The sequence below is a fragment of the Ovis aries genome, chromosome X, assembly GCF_016772045.2.
Source record: "Ovis aries strain OAR_USU_Benz2616 breed Rambouillet chromosome X, ARS-UI_Ramb_v3.0, whole genome shotgun sequence".
NCBI classification, from domain to species: domain Eukaryota; kingdom Metazoa; phylum Chordata; class Mammalia; order Artiodactyla; family Bovidae; genus Ovis; species Ovis aries.
The window spans coordinates 116,942,978-116,967,234 of NC_056080.1; the positions used below are offsets into that span (position 1 = coordinate 116,942,978).

Consider the following 24,257-nt stretch of genomic DNA (forward strand, 5'->3'; position numbering starts at 1 on the left):
TTAGGGATATCAGTTACCGTCATTCTATTTGCCACTTTTCCATTTGATTCTGTAATTATAAATGTCTGTCTGCAGAAGCTGGTTAATAGTATCTGTGAGTATGTGTAGGCTATATATCATGTATATAATTTAATTCTTTTTTAAAAGCTATTTCCAAAACTAGTGGAAAGCTATATTCATTTTTATGCTTATTAAAATATTGTTTAAGTTTTCCTCTTCTTTATTAAATATCCATGAGAGTTGAATAAAACATGGTTATATATTATTAATTCATTTTTTGGTTATACTATATTCAAAAGCAGAGACATTACTTTGCCGACTAAGGTCCGTCTAGTCAAGGCTATGGTTTTCCTGTGGTCATGTATGGATGTGAGAGTTGGACTATGAAGAAGGCTGAGCACCGAAGAATTGATGTGTTTGAACTGTGGTGTTGGAGAAGACTCTTGAGGGTCCCTTGGACTGCAAGGAGATCCAACCAGTCCATTCTGAAGGAGATCAACCCTGAGATTTTTTGGAAGGAATGATGCTGAAGCTGAAACTCCAGTACTTTGGCTACCTCATGCGAAGAGTTGACTCATTGGAAAAGACTGATGCTGGGAGAGATTGGGGGCAGGAGGAGAAGGGGACGACCCAGGATGAGATGTCTGGATGACATCACAGACTCGATGGACATGAGTCTGAGTGAACTCCAGGAGATGGTGATGGACAGGGAGGCCTGGTGTGCTGCGATTCATGGGGTCACGAAGAGTTGGACACAACTGATCGACTGAACTGAACTGAACTGATGGCTCTAATATTGTTAAGAAGAAATGACATCACCCTGAAGGCCAAGATTTTTGCTAATTATTGCAGGATTTAAAGCCATTTAATTGGTGTTGGAATTCAGAAAGCACAAACTTTATTAAAAGTATAGTCTTAAAACTTTTTTTGCTGTTAAAACTGATCAACATAGGCTATAGGTATGGTAGGGGGAAAGGTGAAATCTTTATGGAATTGGATAGACCTGAGTTAGAGAAACCAATACTTCAGCCTTCAGAAGGTTAGAAAGAAATAGGAAAAAGAGTTCTGGCACTTGAAAATCCATTCTTCCTTCTTCCCTTCCTAATGTCCATTTTAGCAGTCTGTACCATGAATGCACAAACCCGTTCAGAGCCACAGGCTCCCCACTCTTAGGCAGGTGATTCAGAAACAATTAAAGCAATACATACCTAAGGAAACAGAAGTTGCCGAGTCTGAGGAATAATGAAAGGTTGTACATGATGGTCAATTTTTAGTGTAACCTGAAGCCTTATAACTATTGTTTTGCCATTTTCTCTGTGAAACTAACTGACCTGTTGACTACAGGTTCTCTAATGCTTTTTATGGCCCCTGAAAATTTGCCAATATGATGTATACACTTATTATTTTTATTATTTGTTTGTTCGGAAAGATGGAAAACCACAAAGCTGAAGGAAAGTGAAAGTGAAGGTTGCTCAGTCAGGTCTGACTCTTTGCAACCCCATGGACTATAGAGTCCATGGAATTCTCCAGGCCAGAATATTGGAGCAGGTAGCCTTTCCCTTCTCCAGGGGATCTTCCAAACCCAGGGATCAAACTCAGGTCTCCTGCGTTGCAGGTGCATTCTTTACCAACTGAGCTATCAGGGAAGCCCATTATTTAGCTAAATAATCCCAAGTGATTATTTGGTGAGAGATACTCCCAAGAAAAAGAAATTATTTCATGTGTAAAAATTTGGCTGTGCTCTGCAGCTTGTGGGATCTTAGTACCTAATCAGGGATTGAACCTGGGCTCTCAGCAGTGAAAACACAGAGTCTTAACCACTGGGCCACCAGGGAATTCCCTCATGTGTAAAACTGTTTGTTCAGTTGGAGTTGATTAAAACTACAGTAACACGAAAGGAAATAATGTATAGTATATCACAGTTAATCTTTGTTTTTTATTTATGGGATCTTTGAAATTTGGAAACAGACTATATTTAGATTCAGATCCTGGCCCAGTCACTTTACTAATTTTGTGACCTTAGGTAAGTAATTTTTAACCCTTCTGTGGCTCATTTTCCCTCCCCTTAAGAAAAAGGAGATGATAGTAATATTATTGCAGTGGATTGCTTTGAGGATTATATGAGATCATGTGTGTAAATTTCTTGACAAGTATCTGATATACAGTGATTGTTCAATAAATGACAGATATTATTTTTATTTCTAAAAGTAGATATTCCAAATTAATTTTAATTGCAAATAATACAATTTGATGGTATTGCTACCTAAACAAAACAATCCCAGAGCAATTACTCTGGCACTGAAAAAACAAACCCTTTGTAATTATAGTTTTGAGTCAGCTGTTGGGTTGATTTCTCAGTTCTCACTTATCTCTTCTGATCTCAGAAGGCTTTTTACAAATATATATCTATTTCTTTTGTGATATAGAATGATATGAGCCTCAAATACAATGCAACAGCATTCATGTGTCTTCCATAGTCAGATGATTGGCACATAATCAGATGAGTGAGTGTTTCTTTAAATCATCTCATTATTGTGAATTATATGACATGTTTTCATTTGGTTTTCCTTCTGATTTAAAAACCTTTCAGATCTCTAGTGGAAGAGGAAGACCAGCACATGAAATTGTCCCTTGGAAGCAGCGAAATGGGCCTCTCTTCCCATTTGCAGTCTTCCAAGGCTGGAACCACACGCATCTTTACCAGCAATACCCACAGTTCTGTGGTGTTACAGGTAAGTTCACTGTCCCTTTTACATTATTTACATAGCTTCAGAAACCATCCAGGGTTTTTTTGGTGTGGGATGTCACTAGTGGGAGACGTTGTGCCTGTGTGTGGACAAGAGGTTTATGGGAACCCTGTATACTTTTGCTGTGATCTTAAAACTGCTCTTATATTTTTTAATTTGTAAAAGTTATCGTATTTTATTTATTGGCTGTCCTGGGATATAGCATGTGGGATCTTAGTTCCCTGACCAGGGATCAAACCCGCACCACTCTCACATTGGAAGCGTGGAATTTTGACTGCTAGACCACCAGGGAAGTCTAAAACTGCTCTTAAAAAACAAAGTTTACTAATTAAAAAAAAAGTAAACAGAGGAGAAACCTTGAGGGGGGAAATTACATGCCTTCCTGAAGTTAAAAGATATTCTGACTCCATTGTTTATTTCGTTTGTGTAAGGGAGATTTTGCTCTCATGCTACTTGCTTACAGAATGTTGTATCTGACAACGTTGGCTTTTCATTTTGTCTTAGGAAGGGTAAATATCACAAAGCCGCCACATTAAATTTTCTAGTTCCTCACTCACAATCTATTTTCCCATCACCTTTATCATAGTTCTCGAGATTGTATTTATTTGGTGTCTCAGTTCACATTAACAATTGTGGATATAGGAGAAGGGTTGAGGGCTTCTGGAGGCAAACACACTGATACATGCAAGAAGTAATAACTGTTATCAAAGGAAAGAACAGAAAAACAATAGAAAGCCAAAAGAACACCAAAAAGTGTGATATGGAGCTGTTTAACATAGGGATAAGCAGTCCAAGTACTTCTGAGTACTGTGGACACTCCCTGACCTCTGTGGGTGTTGCTGACTTAGAGAATATAGTATAATACTCGATGTCCATACATTTCTTTTAGATATAGTTAAATTATATCAATCTTCTCAGCTTACTAAGGTAAGGAAAATAAATCCTTCTAAATATATTTGTAAAAGAAATCTCCCCAGATGAATTTCATGCATATCATTGGTCAAGAACCGTTATGGTCAAGCAGTATATAGTATAGTATATAGCTTAATGAGAGAAAGAGGCTTGTACTTGCTATGTGGCCAATTAATATCTCTGGGATTCATTTTTCTTATCTCTAAAATATGACTCTTGGGAAGCAGATTTCTAAATTTTCTTCAAGTTCCCATCTGTGATTCATTGAAATCTCATTTTCCCCGTGTTTCAGTTTCTAGTGGGAGCTGGATTTTATGGTTCCTCATTCATCAACAGAAATGAGAGGGCCAGAAAGGAAAAAAGCTTCCCATCTCCTGGAATCTTAGATTCTCCGTAAATGGTTTAACTGTTGGTTTTACAAGAGTATGGGAGGAGGAGAATGAGGAGTCAAACAGGAAAAACATGAATGGAAGAGGTTTTTTGTTACATTAAAGTACTTTCTGTAAAGAAAGAGAGACTCACCCCCTCCACTGTACTTCTGCCCTATCCATGACCATAGTCATGGATTAAAGCCCATTTTTGTGGTCCTGCTAATTTTAAAAATTTCTTTATATCAAATAATGAAAACCACTCTAGTATAGTAAAAAAGATTTAGAACAGTAGTCCTCAGATCTTATTCCATATCAGAATCACAAGGAGGAGGGCTTGTTAAACTGAGTATTGTGCCCCACCCCAGAGTTTTTGAATCAAAAACTCTCGAGGTGGGACCCAGCAATGTGCATTTCTAACAAGTTCCTAGGTGATGTTTTAAGTATGCTGAAAGAAGAGAATGCTGAAATATTAGAATCATAAGAATGCTTACACTTGGCTGTGTCAAGTTTTAGTTCAGCCTTTGTTGGTCTAGGCTGGTGGTGGGAATGGAAATGTGAGAGTAACCCGAGAGTTTGTTCTTTCTTCAACTGATTTTTCCATGTTATATTTTTTGTGGTAGTGGGTGCTATTCCAAATTGCTATTGAAAAACATTGTACACTGTCCTTAAAAGTCTATTAAAAATTGTGTTCTCACTGAGATTTTTAAGTCCAAGTACTAGTAAGGACTGGCTTGTGTGTTTTTTTTTTTTTTGTATCTAATCTTAGGTGTGTGGTTGTCAAGGGAACAAGCTAGAGAAGTGTTTAATGGGTAAATGTTATCATTGTTTTAAAATTAGTAATCACACAAGCTCCAGCTTCAAAAGGCATTGAAAGTAGCTGTCAGGGGAATAGATCTGTGGGGAGAAACTATTTAAAGAAGTCTCACTCTGAAGGATACCCCAGTGCACAACTATAGTGGCAAGGACATGAGTTTAGGCTAAAAGTAAAATCTGAGTTTTATCACTTACAGCTAGTTATGTGACTTTGGGAAAGTCTTTGTCCTCTCTGGGCCAGTTTCCTTATCTGTAATGTAGGTAGTAGATGTGAAGATTAAATGCAACAATTAATGGAACAGTAAGGTGCATAATAAATATCCATTTATTTCCCTTCCATTTGAACCAAACAGAGAAGGTGTCAGAGGAAATGTCATTGATTAGAAGTAATGGGTGTGCCAAATAAGGTGCCCATCTGGTTGGCTTGATCTGCTCTAGCAGATTATTTGTCTCCAGTAAATAGGCTCCATGAAACAAGGCTGTTGAAGAAAGTGCCTGGAAAAAATTTTGATATCTAATACACTTGGATTCCTGGAATCTTAAATAAATCCCAGGAGAATTCATGATTCTCATTTGTGTTAGCAATGCAAAATACTTGTACTCAAGTAAGAACCAGGGTTTGCTTAAGTAATAATTGATGAAATCAAGGATTATTTCACTTCCCTCACTCCTTTACTACTGCTACAACTGTGGTAATTTCTCATGGAAAATTTGCATCCTTTGGCTTCATGCTATTATCTCAGGTTGTTAACATCTTTTAAACCCCATCCTATGGTGATTCATCAAATCATACCCTTCCTAACACCTTCACTTTTAAAAATAACAGCTTTAGGGAGATATCATTCACCTATCATAAAATTCATCCCTTTCAAGTGTACGATTCAATTGGGTTTTAGCGTATTCGCAAGGTTTGGCAAATATCACCACAGTCCATTGCAGGACATTATTATCTGTATTATCACCTTGTATCCATTAGCTGTCATTCCCCATCTACTCATAATCTCTTTTTTAACCTGTGACAATCATTAGTCTACTGTATATCTCTATAGTTTTGCCTATTCAGAATATTTCACGTAAATGGAATTATATACTATGTAGTCTTTTGTGACTGGTTTCTTTTACTTCGCATGGTGTTTTCAAGGTTCCTCCACACTGTAGCATGCATCAGTGCTTCTTTCCTTTTTACAACTAAATAATATTCCATTCCATGAATATACCACTTTTATAAAAATTCACTCATCCATTTATGGACATTTGGGTTGTTTCCACTTTGGGGCTATTGTGAATAATTATGCTATGAACATTCATGTACGAGTGTCTGCATGAACATGTTTTCATTTATCTTTTGTATATACCTAAGAGTGGAATTGCTGGGTGATACATCATTCTATGATTAATCTTTGGAACAACTGCCAGAGTATTTTCTCAAGTGGCTGTGTTTTAAATTCCTTTTGGCATAGTATAAGGATCCCAATTTTCTCATGTTTTTGCCAACATGTGTTAGCTGTCTTTTTTTATTATAGCCATACTAGAAGGTGTGAAGTGATATCTTATGGTTTTGATGTGTGTTTTCCTGAGTGCTAATGATATTGAGCATCTTTTCACTTTTGTACTGGCCATTTGTATATCACCTATGGAGAACTGTCTCTTCAGGTCAGTTCTCCATTTGTTAGTTGAGTTATTTATCTTTTTATTATTCAGTGGTAGGAGTTCTTTATATATTCTAGATACAAATCTCCTAGCAGATATATGATTTGCAAGTATTTTCTCCTAGCACCTTCAGTTTTGTGGTTCCTTGTTGGTCTTCCATAACTACTCTGCCAATCTTCAGTTCTTTATCCATTCGACTATGTAATCTTTGCTACTGCTTTAACTTAGTAGAGTTAATGGGACAGATAGACAAGGCAAATTTCTGGAAGACTTCTGATTTTTCATTATTCTCTAAACATACATTATTCTTTCACACTTAAGTGTCTTTGCACTCATCCCTTCTCCCTGGAATACCTTAAGTACTTAACATTTTTTGGTCTGGTAAACCCTTATTTATTCATAATAATCCACCTTAAATGGTAAATTGTAAAACTGGAATTCCAGTTTTGGGCTGAACTCACATTATGCCCACTACAGTTATATAGTGGGTAATCCTGCAGAGTGAACCATCTAAAACAGTTTCTCCCCATGGATCTGTTCTTTTTTTTTTTTTTTGATCTGTTCTTTTGACTGCTAATTTCAATGCCATTTAAAGCTGGAATTTGTGTAACCTAGGCAGAGTTAGTAGCTCCTTCTTTTACCCTTTTACCCCATCAGTATCACCTACCAGTGAGATCCACAAGATCTAGAATCTAGTTTGTTTTTTCTGTCTGCCTATGATCTAGTACAGGGCACAGGGTAAATGCTTAATAAATGTCAACAAATTATAAGTATTGTTATTTATTATTAATATTATTATCATCATTGGAAGAGAATACATATAAAGGCACTAGCCCAGTACCTGACACAGAGGAAGTACTCAATGTTTTATTGCTCGTATTGATATTGCTATGGAATAAATGAATTTGGATAACACTTATAAATCACTTTCATATATGCTTGCCTCATTAATACTTGAAGCAATTTTGTCAGGTAGAAAAGGCAAGAATTATTATCCCTATTTTATAGATTGGGAAACTGAAGCTCAGGGAGGTTAGAAAGCTTGCCCAAATTCACTTACCCACTAAGAGACAAAAACTAGGACTTGAACACTGGCTTTCTAAATGTAAACTTGTATTTTTTTCTAATCTTACTCTAAGCTCTGTTCTGTTTTTAAATATAATGTCTTCAAATATTATTTTCATGCAATATAAGTATAAAACATGTATTAAAGGTTAAAAGATAATTTGGCATGAATGATACTGTAAAGATTTTGCTCTTAGTAGAAATCACAGAATTACACAAAGTATCTTCATGTCTGCCTGCCCTTCTTCCTCTCTGTCAAACTAGGGATCGGGGGTGCGACCAGAGAGAAAAAGTCAGTATCATTTTGGAAATACCCCTGTTAGGACAAGGAGGCCATAACTAAAGTACCATGTTTCAGCTAGTGGAGTGGCAGTGTATAGTAATTGTAGAATAGTTATCTAGGTGGAAACAAATCATTTCTTGATTGTTGACTATGCTTACTCAAGCCTATCAAGCTTGAAAATGCCTCTGTCCTCCAGATGTCTAGGCTGCTAATTAATATTTATTCATAATAAGATTGGTGCCTATCAGATGCTCTCCTCCATTTTATCTCTTTATTTTCTCATCCAACTTTAGTTGCAAAGTCACTGAAAGGTTTGATTGTATCATCTCAAGTTATTATCTATGTAATAAAATGCTGAAGAAATGGGTTTTCTAAAGAACTTAAATTAACTTGTGCTGTTTTCCAGTGGGCTAACTTATGAAATACTTCAGTTCAGTTCAGTTCAGTTCAGTTCAGTCGCTCAGTCGTGTCCAACTCTTTGTGACTCCATGAATTGCAGCACGCCAGGACTCCCTGTCCATCACCAACTCCCGGAGTTCACTCAAACTCACGTCCATCGAGTCAGTGATGCTGTCCAGCCATCTCATCCTCTGTCATCCCCTTCTCCTCCTGCCCCTAATCCCTGCCAGCATCAGGGTTTTTTCCAGTGAGTCAACTCTTCGCATGAGGTGGCCAAAGTACTGGAGTTTCAGCTTTAGCATCATTGCATCCAAAGAACACCCAGGACTGATCTCCTTTAGAATGGACTAGTTGGATCTCCTTGCAGTCCAAGGGACTCTCAAGAGTCTTCTCCAACACCACAGTTCAAAAGCATCACTTCTTCAGCGCTCAGCTTTCTTCACAGTCCAACTCTCACATCCATACATGACTACTGGAAAATCCATAGCCTTGACTAGACAGACCTTGGTCGGCAAAGTAATGTCTCTGCTTTTGAATATGCTGTCTAGGTTGGTCATAACTTTCCTACCAAGGAGTAAGTGTCTTTTAATTTCATGGCTGCAGTCACCATCTGCAGTGATTTTGGAGCCCAAGAAAATAAAGTCAGCCACTGTTTCCACTGTTTCCTTATCTATTTCCCATGAAGTGATGGGACCAGATGCCATGATCTTCGTTTTCTGAATGTTGAGCTTTAAGCCAACTTTTTCACTCTCCTCTTTCACTTTCATCAAGAGGCTTTTTAGTTCCTCTTCCCTTTCTGCCATAAGAAAGGTGTCATCTGCATATGCGAGGTTATTGATATTTCTCCTGGCAATCTTGATGAAATACTTACCCTAAAGTAAAAGTTTGGGTTGCTGGTCATGTCATGTTAATGAACTGTACCTTACTTAAAAGTTTTATGATCATAAGATAATCTTTAAAATATATTATTAACATAAGATAGACATAATGATTTTAGAATGTTATATTTTATAAAAGAAGCATTTAAATAATTCAGATTGTTGAAGTTTTTATTAAAATGATGCTTTTCATTTCTTTAAATTTCCTGAATGTCAACTAGAATATAGAAAAATGAGTATATAGTTTTTCTTAGGGATAGTTTTTCAGGTACTCAGGTTAGGGTATGATGGGTTATCTTGATACTTCCAATTAAGTGTATATATATAGTACATAAGTTGGATGAGAGTCTACCACCTTTCTTTTCAGACCACTTTAGTGTATTATTACCTTGAGTTTTCAAATGAGTTTCTTTGTTGTTTGTTATTTACCATGTTTTAAGTGATAGAGAGGACTAGCACATACCAACTGAGAGTTAAATATGCTCAAGTACATAATTTCAATTTCTGATTGTTTGCTGCTAGGATATAAAAATACTGTTTGTTACTGATTATTCATCTTCTATTTTGAGACCTTGAAAAACTGACTTAATACTTCTAGAAGCTTTTTTTGTGGATTCTGTAGGATTTTCTACATAGATAACTATTTTGCCTGTAAATATAGTTTTTTTTTCTTCCTTTCCCGTCTAATGCCTTTTACTTCTTTTACTTGCCTTATTGTACTGGGTAGAAACTCCAGAAAAATATTGAATAGAAGTGGTTAGAGTATATGTTCTTGCTTTGTCCTAATAGTAGGGAGGCATGCAGTCATTTTTTCACCATTAAGTGTTATGTTAGGTATCAGTTCAGTTCAATTCAGTTCAGTCGCTCAGTCGTGTCCAACTCTTTGCGACCCCATGAATCGCAGCACGCCAGTCCTCCCTGTTCATCACCATCTCCCGGAGTTCACTCAGACTCATGTCCATCGAGTCCGTGATGCCATCCACCCATCTCATCCTCGACCGTCCCCTTCTCCTCCTGCCCCCAATCCCTCCCAGCATCAGAGTCTTTTCCAATGAGTCAACTCTTTGCATGAGGTGGCCAAAGTACTGGAGTTTCAGCTTCAACATCATTCCTTCCAAAGAAATCCCAGGGTTGATCTCCTTCAGAATGGACTGGTTGGATCTCCTTGCAGTCGAAGGGACTCTCAAGAGTCTTCTCCAACACCACAGTTCAAAAGCATCAATTCTTCGGCGCTCAGCCTTCTTCACAGTCCAACTCTCACATCCATACATGACCACAGGAAAAACCATAGTCTTGACTAGACGGACCTTAGTTGGCAAAGTAATGTCTTTGCTTTTGAATATGCTGTCTAGGTTGGTCATAACTTTCCTACCAAGGAGTAAGCGTCTTTTAATTTCATGGCTGCAGTCACCATCTGCAGTGATTTGGGAGCCCCCCAAAATAAAGTCTGACACTGCTTCCACTGTTTCCCCATCTATTTCCCATGAAGTGATGGGACCGGACGCCATGATCTTCATTTTCTGAATGTTGAGCTTTAAGCCAACTTTTTCGCTCTCCTCTTTCACTTTCATCAAGAGGTTTTTTAGCTCCTCTTCACTTTCTGCCATAAGGGTGGTGTCATCTGCATATCTGAGGTTATTGATATTTCTCCCGGCAATCTGGATTCCAGCTTGTGCTTCTTCCAGCCCAGCGTTTCTCATGATGTACTCTGCATATAAGTTAAATAAGCAGGGTGACAATACACAGTCTTGACGCACTCCTTTTCCTATTTAGGTTTGAGGAAATTTCTTTCTGTTCCTAGTCTGCTGAGAGTTTTTTATTTTTTTTCAAATCATAAATCGATATTGGATTTTGTCAAATGCTTTTTTTTGCACCTACTGAGATAATCTTATCATTTTTCTTTTTTAGTCTACTATTAATACGAATTAAATTAATTGACTTTTGCATGCTAAAGCAGCCATGCCTTATAGGAATAAACCCCATTTGGTCAAAATGTATTATCCTTTTTATATAGTATTAAATTTGATTTGCCAGAATTTTAGGAATTTTTGCATCTGTGGTCATGAGAAATTTTGGTCGTGGTTTTCTTTGATTATCTTTGGTTTTGGTAGGATAATGCTGGCCTTGTAGAATGAATTAGGACATGTTCCTTCTTAATTTTCTGGATCGTTTTTTGTAAAATTGGTGTTATTTCTTCCTTCAATGTAAAGTATAATTTACCAGGGAAAATTCAGTTTTATAGTGTGTGTGTGTGTATACATATATATATATATGGCTACTCAGTTTATCTGAGTACTTAGAGAAATAATGAAAACTAAGGCTAAACAGTTGAGTTGGGGCCAGATTAATCTTTAAAGTTTTATATAATGATATAATGCAGTGATAGAAAGCCATTAGCAGTTTTTAAACTCCAAGCAGTGTTATACAATGAGAACAAAGTTTAATTAATCTGTTCCTTTCTGTCCTCTGAATGAAATGAATAACGTCTCACAGAAACATGACTGTGGTGTTGCTTTGATCAAATATATTGCATTTACTTAAAGAGTGGAGTAAACGTACTCCTCAGCCTTCTTTTCTTTTAGTTCCTTAATCTTTGTTCATAAAACATATTTAATGTTAATAATTTGTGTTGTTCTTCTCAGGATGCATTTCCTTTTTATTCCCCTTCCTTTTCCAAATTATACTGATCAAAGCTAGATAGACTATGCTAGTAAGTTATTTCCAATGCAGAATTTAGTCTAGAGATTTGGTTTTCAGATTATTTTTTTTAGTACCTGAGAGTATCAATCTAGCTTTTTTCCCATGGTAGCATTATATTTAATTTGAAAGCTGTTGACATTCAAGCAACTTTTTGTATACATTATTTGTAAATTATCAGGTTTCTATAGTATAGCTGTATAATATCAGCACATACCCTCCTCTGTTTTAATGTGACCATTTAAAAATTTATCAAACTCATTTAAAAATGTCAGTCCTTTAGGGTATGTACCTCCCTCTGTTTAATAGTATTTGAAGTTTTGATACATTAGGTAGATTTACTACAGAGAAGAAATATATATGTATTTATATATTTCTATTCTGATTTTTTTAAATTTCTTTTTAACTTGGACTATAATTGCTTTACAATGTTGTATTAGTTTCTACTGTACAACGAAGTGAATCAGTTATATGTATACAGATATCCTTCTACCTTGAGCCTCCCTCCGATCATCCCACGCCTCTGAGTCATCACAGAGCCCGAAGTTGAGCTCCCCATGCTATATAGTAGCTTCCCACTAGCTATCTGTTTTACACATGGTAGTGCATATATGTCCGTGCAACTATTTCAGTTCATCCCACCCTTTCCTCTCTACCCACAGCATGTCCACAAGTCCAGGAAAAACCTTTTTTTTTTTTAAAGAACCTTTTTTGTTAATGCTTATTTTTTCCCCAAAAGAATGTGAAAAAGACATTTTAAAAAAGAATATATACGGATGTTTATAGAAGAGGGAAAGGGGAATAGAGAACAGGCTACGATGCCCTCATAAATAGAACCCAAGGCCCAGAAAAAATAGGAAACTAGAAAACTAAAGGATTAAGTTAGAAAGAAGTTGAGTTTAAAGCAGTAGAAATAGTTTAAAGACACTCTGAAAGACTAATTGGAAATTTTGAGCAATTTTGTATAAAACAGACCTGTATCTGTGTATCATGAACTACTAGCATGTGGAAATAGGCAAAAAATGTTTATAGAATTCTGGCTAGAGGAATAAATACAGATTTGGTGGGAGAAAATGATTTTATAATAAAAGGACAGATTTTAAGTATGCAAGGTGTTTTCATAAATCTATATGAGTGAAAGTAAAAGTAGATATGTAGAAGGCAGATAAGAATTGTGAAAGAGAATGATTCCCCCTTCTTTTAAGTGTATATTCTTCACAAGATTAGAGTATAAAAGTTGTTTAGAGAAATGACTGTGTACTTCCATACAACAAAGTGTGTTGTAGAGGAACTTTAGTCTTTTTCTCTTTAGACGAAACTGGGATAATACAGATAACAACATGAAAACAAGATATTTAAATCTGTATGAAAAGTCTGAATTGACAGATCTTATTTGGATGAGATAGCAATAATCAGGAATAAAGTTAGCAAATATGGAATTGGATAGGGGGACTATTTGTGCATCTGAAAATAAAGGTTATGAGATATATACAATGGGAAACTACATGCAGTGAAAACAAATGCAAAAACCTCTCAAAAGCAATTTGCCAAAGGTAGATAAGGTAAACTTAGAATAGAAAATACTCAGAATGTGATAAAAGTGGTCTAGGAGCCTCAGCTTCCTTTCTTTGGTGCTGCCAGATTATACTAGGAATAGTTACAGGATCTTTTTTAAGAGTGCAAAAGGAAGCAAAATGATCACATTTGTGAAGAGGGTAAAAGCACCTAGGGTCTTAGCTGAACTGTCCAGATTTTGAGGATTGAGTGCAAATCTCAGTAAGCAGTTTTGATGGAATATGGACCAAATGAGAAATGACGCAGGTAATAGTAAAGGAAACATTAGCCATGCCTTTTTTCAAAGGGGAAAAAAAGAACAATAAATAGCAGGAAAGGGACTTTCCTGGTGATCCAGTGGCAAAGACTCCGAGCTCCCAGTGCAGGGGACCTGGGTTTGATCCTAGATTGGGGAACTAAGATCCCACATGGCACAACAAAGAGTTCCCATGCCCCAACAAAGACGGAAGATCCTATATGCTGCAATGAAGACTTGGCACAGTCAAATAAATAAATATATTTTTTACAATAGTAGGAAAAAAACCTACTGACATTACTCAATTCCCAGTATAAAATATTTGTGGGAATATTTTAAAGGCAGGAGGGCCAGCAAATGAGCCAAGAAGGTTTTTGGATTTTGAGGTGGGGAAGAAAATAAATGATTAGATACAATCATTACTTTTGACTGAATAAGCCATGATTGCCTTTCAAAGATATTATCTACATACATCTTAGAGAAGAAAATTCAAAAGTTATTTCCTGAATAAAAATAAAGGTGACATACTGTTTGTAGTCGTACCTAATAGACATCTTCACATCTCTCTTTTTTGACATTGCCCAAGGTATGGTAAATCTTCCAAGATAAAACCATATGCTTTAACTTACAAGTAGTTGTTAAAACTTTCAAGGTATATATTCTTCAAACAAGCGATTCCATTTCTAAAAATATCTCCCACAGATCTACTCATAAGTAAGTATAGGTACAAGGCAGTTTATTGCAGTATTGCTTGTGATAGCAAAAGTTGAGAGATATTTGAGTCTCTCAAGTGAGGAATGGATGAGTAATTGTGGTTGGCCTCACACCCAACACCCCAAGAAACACCTGGGGTACAGGCAAATTGGGCCTTGGAAAACAGAATGAAGCAGGGCAAAGGCTAATAGAGTTTTGCCAAGAGAACGCACTGATCATAGCAAACACCCTCTTCCAACAACACTGATCATAGCAAACACCCTCTTCCAACAACACAAGACTCTACACACGGACATCACCAGATGGTCAACACCAAAATCAGATTGATTATACTCTTTGCAGCCAAAGATGGAGAAGCTCTATAGAGTCAGTGAAAACAAGACCGGGAGCGGACTGTGGCTCAGATCATGAACTCCTTATTGCCAAATTCAGACTGAAATTGAAGAAAGTAGGGAAAACTGCTAGACCGTTCAGGTATGACCTAAATCAAATCCCTTACGATTATACAGTAGAAGTGAGAAATAGATTTAAGGGACTAGATCTGATAGACATTCTGGCTATGCCTGAAGAACTATGGACAGAGGTTCGTGACATTGTACAGGAGACAGGGATCAAGACCATCCCCATGGAAAAGAAATGCAAAAAAGCACAATGGCTGTCTGAGGAGGCCTTATAAATAGCTGTGAAAAGAAGAGAGGTGAAAAGCAAAGGAGAAAAGGAAAGATAAGCATCTGAATGCAGAGTTCCAAAGAATAGCAAGGAAAGATAAGAAAGCTTTCCTCAGCGATCAATGCAAAGAAATAGAGGAAAACAACAGAATCGGAAAGACTAGAGATCTCTTCAAGAAAATTAGAGATACCAAGGGAACATTTCATGCAAAGATGGGCTCGATAAAGGACAGAAATGGTATGGACCTAACAGAAGCAGAAGATATTAAGAAGAGGTGGCAAGAATACACAGAAGAACTGTACAAAAAAGAGCTTCACGACCCAGATAATCATGATGGTGTGATCACTCACCTAGAGCCAGACATCCTGGAATGTCAAGTCAAGTGGGCCTCAGAAAGCATCACTACAAACAAAGCTAGTGGAGGTGATGGAATTTCAGTTGAGCTATTTCAAATCCTGAAAGATGATGCTGTGAAAGTGCTGCACTCAATATGACAGCAAATCTGGAAAACTCAGCAGTGGCCACAGGACTGGAAAAGGTCAGTTTTCATTCCAATCCCAAAGAAAGGCAATGCCAAAGAATGCTCAAACTACTGCACAATTGCACTCATTTCACATGCTAGTAAAGTAATGCTCAAAATTCTCCAAGCCAGCCTTCAGCAATATGTGAACCGTGAACTTCCTGATGTTCAAGCTTGTTTTAGAAAAAGTAGAGGAACAGAGATCAAATTGCCAACATCTGGATCATCAAAAGAGCGAGAGTTCCAGAAAAACATCTATTTCTGCTTTATTGACTATGCCAAAGCCTTTGACTGTGTGGATCACAATACACTGTGGAAAATTCTGAAAGAGATGGGAATACCAGAGCACCTGACCTGCCTCTTGAGAAACCTGTATACAGGTCAGGAAGCAACAGTTAGAACTGGACATGGAACAACAGACTGGTTCCAAATCGGAAAAGGAGTATGTCAAGGCTGTATATTATCACCCTGCTTATTTAACTTATATGCAGAGTACATCATGAGAAATGCTTCGCTGGATGAAGCACAAGCTGGAATCAAGATTGCTGGGAGAAATATCAATAACCTCAGATATGCAAATGACACCACTCTTTTGGCAGAAAGTGAAGAGGAACTAAAAAGCCTCTTGATGAAAGTGAAAGAGGAGAGGAAAAAGTTGGCTTAAAGCTCAGAAAACTAAGATCATGGCATCTGGTCCCATCACTTCATGGGAAATAGATGGGAAACAGTGGAAGCAGTGTCAGACTTTATTTTGGGGGGCTCCAAAATCCCTGCAGATGGTGATTGCAGCCATGAAATTAAAATACATTTACTCCTTGGAAGGAAAGTGATGACCAACCTAGACAGCATGTTCAAAAGCAGAGATATTACTTTGCCAACAAAGGTCCGTCTAGTCAAGGCTATGGTTTTTCCAGTAGTCATGCATGGATGTGAGAGTTGGACTGTGAAGAAAGCTGAGCACTGAAGAACTGATGCTTTTGAACTGTGGTGTTGGAGAAGACTCTTGAGAGTCCCTTGGACTGCAAGGAGATCCAACCACTCCATTCTAAAGGAGATCAGTCCTGGGTGTTCTTTGGATGCAGTGATGCTAAAGCTGAAACTCCAGTACTTTGGCCACCTCATGCGAAGAGTTGACTCATTGGAAAAGACCCTGATGCTGGGAGGGATTGGGGGCAGGAGGAGAAGGGGACGACAGAGGATGAGTTGGCTGGATGGCATCACTGACTCGATGGACTTGAGTTTGAGTGAACTCCGGGAGTTGGTGATGGACAGGGAGGCCTGGCGTGCTGCAATTCATGGGTTCGCAAAGAGTCAGACACCACTGAGTGACTGAACTGAACTGAACCACAACCCATGAAATTCTGTGCATCCACTATAAAGAATAGATTTGTGTGTTTTGAGACACAGAGCTTCCCATGTTATGTGCTCAGGTGAATTGTTAAAATGCATAACAGTACATATAGTATCCTACTCTTAAAAATCCTGTATGTGTACAAGCAAAAGGTAGATTATGTATATGTGTAGAAAGAGATCTGGAAGTACATAAACTAAACTGTTATCAATAGTTACTCTTAGTAAGTAGAAGAGGTGGACTTTTTGTTTTCAGTTTATGTCCTTCTGTATTTTTATCACAAGCATATATTTAAATTTTTGAAATCTGAAATTTATCTGAAGGAGAAAAAAGCCAAGCCCTTGGATGCCGAACTTTTCATCCTAAACCCTAATTCAGTTCCTGTTCTCTCATCTTAACCTTTATAGTTTACCACCAGTGAGTAATATAGGTACAATTTATTTTATTATTGAGATTAGGTTCACAAATAAAGTTCTTGGTTTCTAGTTAGCTTGTTATAAAATTCAGGTTCTACATGTTGATTTTTTTAAAAATACCAAGTGATGGCATCTGGGTAAAGTCTGGGTTGTTTGTTCAAGCATTCACTGAATATTTGTGAAGTGCCCATGGTTTGCACTGGGGAATTCAGATACCCTAGTCTTCTACCTGATGGTTCCCTCCTCTTCAGTTGCAGCCCCACTGGTTGCGTTCAGGACTTTCCAGTGCTCATATGCTCATTTATGTTTAAAAGGCGATCCACTTAAACTTAATTGCAATTTACACACTATATGTGAATTTTCAAAGAGCCACTTTTTACTTTTTGCGTGTAAATATTTCTCTAAAATGGACATCTGTTTTTAACCTCTACTTTTCTAAATAATAGGGATGGAAGATGATTTAGCAATGGAAAATATTGAGCAGGCATTGGGGGAGAATGTTTGCATTTACAATGGAAAAGGGGTATTTGTGAAAGAGTTGATATTTGTGAGCAAAAACATATGTCAATCACTGTTGAAGAGCGAAAAATATGATACATAATCCTGTTCCAAAGTATATGTATAATGTATAAATATTTTTAGAATTAAAATATTTATATTTCTCTCCAGAGAGAAAGTGGCTGGATCATATTATCTCTTTGAAGTTCTAGTTCTGTAGATTCAACCATTTTCTTTAGAAAGCCATTTAAAAATTATGATGAGAAGATGTTTAGACTAAGATTTATATTATACATATGTGCAGGATCGATATTTCTGAAACTGCATTCTTCAGTATGCCGTGCCTTCTGCTTCTTAAATCCGTGAATCACAACTTTAAATAAAAGTTTTATGTGGGGGTCATTAAAATATGAAGGGGATAGAATAATTCTACTGTTAGTTTTTGTTATATTATTTGAAAGTAATTTGTATGAATATCTTCATGATTTTTTATAAGTATCTTCATGATTCTTTATGATTTGTTACATTTCCATTGTTGAAACTACAGACTCCATCTTGAAAAATTTTCATTTTGAGCTTCATTGTTAAATTGTATATTATCTTCTTTTTATGCATTTCACCAGCCTATTATAATCTTAACAGTGTTTCATTTTTCCCAGAGTAGACCAAGGAAACAGCTGCCTGCTTATCATTGGTTGGGCTCTTCAAGGGAATGGATGGTGGAGCTAATCAACAGGCATTCTTATCAGCAGAGCCCTGTCCCTCCTCTGAACTGTGGGTGTCAGCCTATTAATTCTCCACTAAACTTTAAGCATTTGGGGACAATTGTGTCTCACGTTGGAGCTCCCTGGGCACTTTTTTCCAGAGATAATTAAATTTCAAACTTGAAAGATAATTGATCAAGCAGGAGCAAGTATATCAAATACTGAATATAAGGATGTCTAACACAGTTCCTTGTTTTGTAAGAGGTGGAATAATCTAGTTGGCAGAAAGCAACTCCTATTTTGCAGTTAGCACAGATGCTCTGAACCTTTCTTTTTCAAACAACAAAAATAAGCAAGTGAAAACCAAGAATAAAAGAACTATATATTATAGAATATATATTATTATGGAAAGGAATTATAGTGTAACACCCTAATTCTGCACATGGGAAAATGAAAGTGTACATGATAGTTTTTTTCAGAATAATAAAAGCCAATGATTGTAAAAATAAGTGAACATATATGCTCTTTTCCTTATTTGTTCTTTATTGTCACATATCAAGTAAGGTGTTCAGTTTTTTTCTTCTGAGTCATTATTCTACTGGCTTTATGTTCCGCAGACATTAGTATATCAAGAGAATTTTAGCACACAGAAACTTGTGTTCCCATTTTACCTTGACAAGTGGCTCATCTTATGTTCTTCTTGTAGGGATTTGACCAGCTCCGACTTGAAGGATTGCTCTGTGACGTGACCCTGATGCCGGGGGACACAGATGATGCCTTTCCTGTGCACAGAGTCATGATGGCCTCTGCTAGTGATTACTTCAAGGCTATGTTCACAGGTAGCTTGCCTTCTAAACTCTACCTCCATATTAAAACAATAAGAAAAATAAGTGTTTAAATCTTTTCATTGCTAGAGGAAGATTCAGTGCTTTTGTTCCATTGTCTTTACAAGAAGAGTTTTAAAGGAATAGACACCCAGTATGTGTGTTTGTGGGTGGTGCTTTTTTAACTTGGAAAATGGATATACCTTTTTTATACCTCTGTCTACCTTTATTTCATAGCTTTGCTTTTCCAGACACATATCTGAATGGGCCATCAGAGACTAATACAATGTCACTAGTACAATCTCTAATCCATCAAAAGATGTGAAGTGCCAGAACATTTTGGAGGCACTTGCATCATATACCACCTCCATTAGTATAGAGATATTCCTTTTTAAGTACTCTCTTTTAACTGTAAAATATGCAGAAGCTTGACTCGGATACGAATGCTTACACAGAATAAAATTTTCCCTGATTTTATTGCATCTAATTAGCAACAGAAGTGAGTTTGACCTTAATTAAATTATCCACCTTCATTTAATTGAGTGTCTTTTCATTTAAGGTGGGATGAAAGAACAAGATTTAATGTGCATTAAGCTTCATGGCGTGAGCAAAGTCGGTTTAAGGAAAATTATTGACTTCATTTACACTGCAAAGCTTTCTCTTAATATGGACAACCTTCAAGACACACTGGAAGCTGCCAGTTTTCTACAGATTCTGCCGGTTTTGGACTTCTGCAAAGTATTTCTCATATCTGGGGTAAGACATTTTCAAATCAAATCTTTTCCTGTGATGGATAGTATTGTGGCCTGAAACTACCTGGCCTTTAGAGAGAGGTGTCATCTAGTGTATGGTCTGGAAGCAGGTTCAGGAGAAAACAGTGCAGGTGCATTTTCACAAAATAGAACCATTTGAAAAAAGCCTTCTGTGTCATCCAGTGACATTAGACAGTAATAGGGTTTGATAGCAATAAAATCCTTAACATGTTGGATAATGTTATATATTCTAATCCAGTTTTATTCCGCTTAATGATTTTATACAAGCAGGTTTTTTAAATGGAGTTCTGTGGGAAAGTCATCTGAGGTTCTAGAAATCTTTTAAGATACACTCGTCATTTTTTTTCTTCCTTTAAATATGGGACCTAGATCTTGAGAAGAACTAGCACCTGTGTAAATCTTCTTGATTCCATGGCAACACATCACCTACTAAGTCATTTACAGCATATTTTAATAGATAACAGAGGACACATACAACCACCAGTCACTGAACTGCTTATAGTCACCCACTTCCTTTGGACAGTGCCTCATTTTAGTTGAGACCCTTAAACTAATAGCACTTAATACTTACATTTATAAACTCTTAACATTTATTTACACTTATCTTAGCAACATGTGGTTGTCCTGAGGCAAACTAGGTACAGTGTCATGATTTCCTTGAAACTAATCAGTAACTACAGACACTGTTGACCTAGTACCCGTTGTCTATTATTCAAGTTCAGTACTTGTCACTTGAGATACTGGTTGTGATCAGTTCCTTAGTTTGAATGAAAAGAACCAAACTGGGTAAAGCATGATTTATGAAGGTATAAAAATATGCATTTCTCAAACTAACAATATTAGAAAATAAGTTTGTTCTGGATGAGTCTATTTAAAGCACGTTTATTTCAAGATGATATCATAGCAAATTTGTAATACTTGACAAATTTCCTGTAATTAGAATGTTGGTTCCTTAACTTCCTTGAAACATTTATTATAGCTGTATGTTTTTACCCTTTTGAAAATGTCTTTATTTTTATAAATACTTAATATTGTCTTAAAGATTATAATCTTCAAGTATCTCTGCAGAGATACTAAAGCCCATTTCTAAAGGAGAAGAGACATGTCCCTGACAAAGCTTACTTGTAGTATAGTTTACTCTCATTTTAAAACATTCTTGCCTATGAGCTTTTTCTTAGTACCATACTATTTCTTATCTTTCATCTTGTTTGCTTAGGATATGTCTATGTGATTTTACATTGGAAATCTTCCTTCTCAGAATCCATGGTAATTTTTTGAGAAAAGTTGGTGGATTATTAGTTTACAAATTATATAAAATCTAACTTTTCCTTTATCCTTCTTTCATGCATTCCGTATCTTAGTTAAATATTTAGGCTTTACTCTATTACTCTTTCCTTCTCAGCAATCAAGTAAATCAGGAAAAACAGTAGCCCTGGGTGCCTTTCCTATTTATAAGAACTGAAAGTGTCAGGATAATATAAATATTTTCAAAGGTAAATATGTTTTCCATTTTCCCACAGGCTCAGTTATTATAAATAATTTAAAAATATAACAGTCTTATAACTGTGTACTTAACCCAACTGTATTGAGGAAATAGATTTGTGTTCTTAATGATATAGTCTGATTATAGTTCATATAATCAAAACACTTCCTGGGTTTGAATTTCTGGAAAGAAAAATTAGCTTTGAACACAATTCTTTTCTATCTGTTCTTAACCACTTGTGTGGATGAAGAGGAACAGTGGTATACAGAAGATGAATCAGCATATCATCCACAAGACCTTTATATGTTAATTTTGAATGATAATGTTAAATATGGTAATAATTGGCATATACACACTACTACATATAAAATAAATAAGTAATAAGAACCTACTGTCTAGCACAGGGAACTCTACTCAATACTTTGTAATAACTGATATGGGAATAGAATCTAAAGCAGTGGATATATGTATATGTATATGTATAACTGATTCACTTTGCTGTACAGCAGAAAGTAACACAACATTGTAAATCAGCTATACTCCAATAAAGTTAAAAAAATAAATGAACAATTCTGTATTGCTAAAAATACCCTCAAACCCCAAATACAGTGATAAAGCCACATTTGCCTTTGGTGGGTTAGACATCCATTCTCTGTAAGGGAGCATCACTCTCAGTAGAACAAGAACCCTGCACTCTGACCTTTGCCTTCTTTTGCAGCAATACTTTTCTTTTAGGGTTGTAACTAGTATTAGGGCCTATAAGACCTATAGACCCTAATTTTGTTATTGCTATGCTATTTTCTTGGTAGTTATAGAAAAAGAGGTCTCTGAAAAGAAAACAGAAGGATGACAGTGAAGGATATAACGCAGAGTTGGTAAAATTTTCTGTAAAACTAAAAATATTATCATTTATCATGGACATAATAAAAAATTACCTTGTTTCGTTACATACCTACAAAAATTACATTAGCTTTTGTCCTTATGACATTGCATAACTACAGCATGCTAAATTCCATGTGGCCATCCCCTGATTTAAAAACAAGTTGTAGTCAAATTTTTTATCATTTGTTTGCTGTTTGAAAATTCCACCATCTAGCATTTTCCCCACAGTATTACTGTTATGGAGGATTATAGGCTAGCCCATAAAACCCAATTTAATGTCAGGTTACTGAAATAGAACAATTTGTAATTGAACTGGAAAAAATTGAAATTTAAGTTTACAGTTATACAGAGTAAACAGAGCAGGATGAAGGTGAACAAGAAATCATTTTCTTTTCACATAAAAGCATATCTAATCAGAGAATGAAACTTCTCTGTGCTTTAGACTCGGTGTACTTTCTTTAAACTCATTTTTTTAAGTTTATTTTTTTTTCTTGATACAGGTCTATCATTGGTTCCACCTGTACATTTATTGTTACTGATCTGGTTGGGGAGCTCACAATGAAATGTACAGAAATTTATTGAGGTGACTGGGGTCATGAAGAGTGGGAGACAGTGGAAAACAAGAGAGGCACATTTATTGGAGACCAAAGGAGTTCTCTAAGGGAACAATGAAGGGAATCAGAGGAAGTTATTGGAAAAGACAGCTTCTTTTGCTATTATGTGACCATAGCAGCAGCAAGGATGTTTTTTTGAGGAATGTTCTTTTTAGGAAAGAATGTTCTTTTTGATGTAAGGATTTCCTGTATAGTACAGGCATTTGACATTCTTTCTTTCATAAAGACTGGATTTACCCATTAAGCTTAATTAACATGTCTTTCCAGGTAATGTTTTTGCTTTGGGGGAGGCTCAATGCAAATTAGAGAAAATATTTTATGAGTAATTTTAAAATGAATCAAAACTGTCTCTCCCCATTAAACCAGTCTTGTTTTTCTTCTTGTCAAGGCTGATACTCAGCAAGTAGTACCCAGATACCAGTTGTTTATGGTTGAGTATCTGTTCTGATTAGTTGGTACCCAAATATTCTAAATATCATCCCTGCATATAACTTTAATCAGCCCATTCTTGCCCATCTGGGATTCTGTAGGGAAAGAAGAGTCTCAGCCTGGGCCTAAACCAACTCATTCCCCCAAAGACCATTATGATAACTATTGCATCCACCAGGGCAAGTGCATTCAAAGTACAAAGGAATAAGAAAATAGGATTCCCCAAGCTGGACACACCCTCAAAACTCACTTCAAATGGTGTTAATCATCTGAAGAGAAACAAGACTGGGAGAAAAAGGTTTTAGTTTCCTTATCATCCCTTTGTTCTTCTTACCAAAAGGCCCCTTTCTTGTGTCCTGTGGTATTCTCACCTGTGGAAGGAAGCTTGGGAGAAGATACCTGTTATGTCCTGTATCCCTCAAAGTAGCTTGTTTGACTACTTCTCAGTCTTTTTCTGTGAACGTGCTTTCTCTCTTTGCATTGGTTGTACTTGAGGTCAAAGTTTCATTTTAATAAACTAGATAGCACCAAGGAGAATTTGGTACATTGAATGTCTGAAGAGCGCCACCTTCCCCCGCTCCGATTTACCAGTGAATTTCTTAGTGTTTGCTCTTCCCTTGAGAGGACCAAAAGCAGATAGTCATTTGCTTTTTTATTTTCCTAAATGGAAATTTATTTGTATAAGACACTGAACTTGAACAACATAACATCACAGATTACTGATGAAACCTGTCATTAAAATATCAAATTATGTT

General features: G+C 36.4%; 1 protein-coding gene across 27 annotated transcripts in view; it reads left to right on the forward strand.

Moving 5' to 3' along the window:
• The window catches only part of KLHL13 (kelch like family member 13), a 447,719-nt gene that overhangs the window by 405,370 nt on the left and 18,092 nt on the right, over positions 1-24,257 (forward strand). For all 27 annotated transcript variants that reach the window (XM_060407367.1, XM_060407350.1, XM_060407352.1 and 24 more), the window contains 3 exons: positions 2,591-2,732; positions 19,204-19,336; positions 19,881-20,077. In XM_060407367.1, coding sequence (XP_060263350.1) covers positions 2,591-2,732; positions 19,204-19,336; positions 19,881-20,077 — 472 coding nt within the window. The remainder of the gene's footprint in view (positions 1-2,590; positions 2,733-19,203; positions 19,337-19,880; positions 20,078-24,257) is intronic.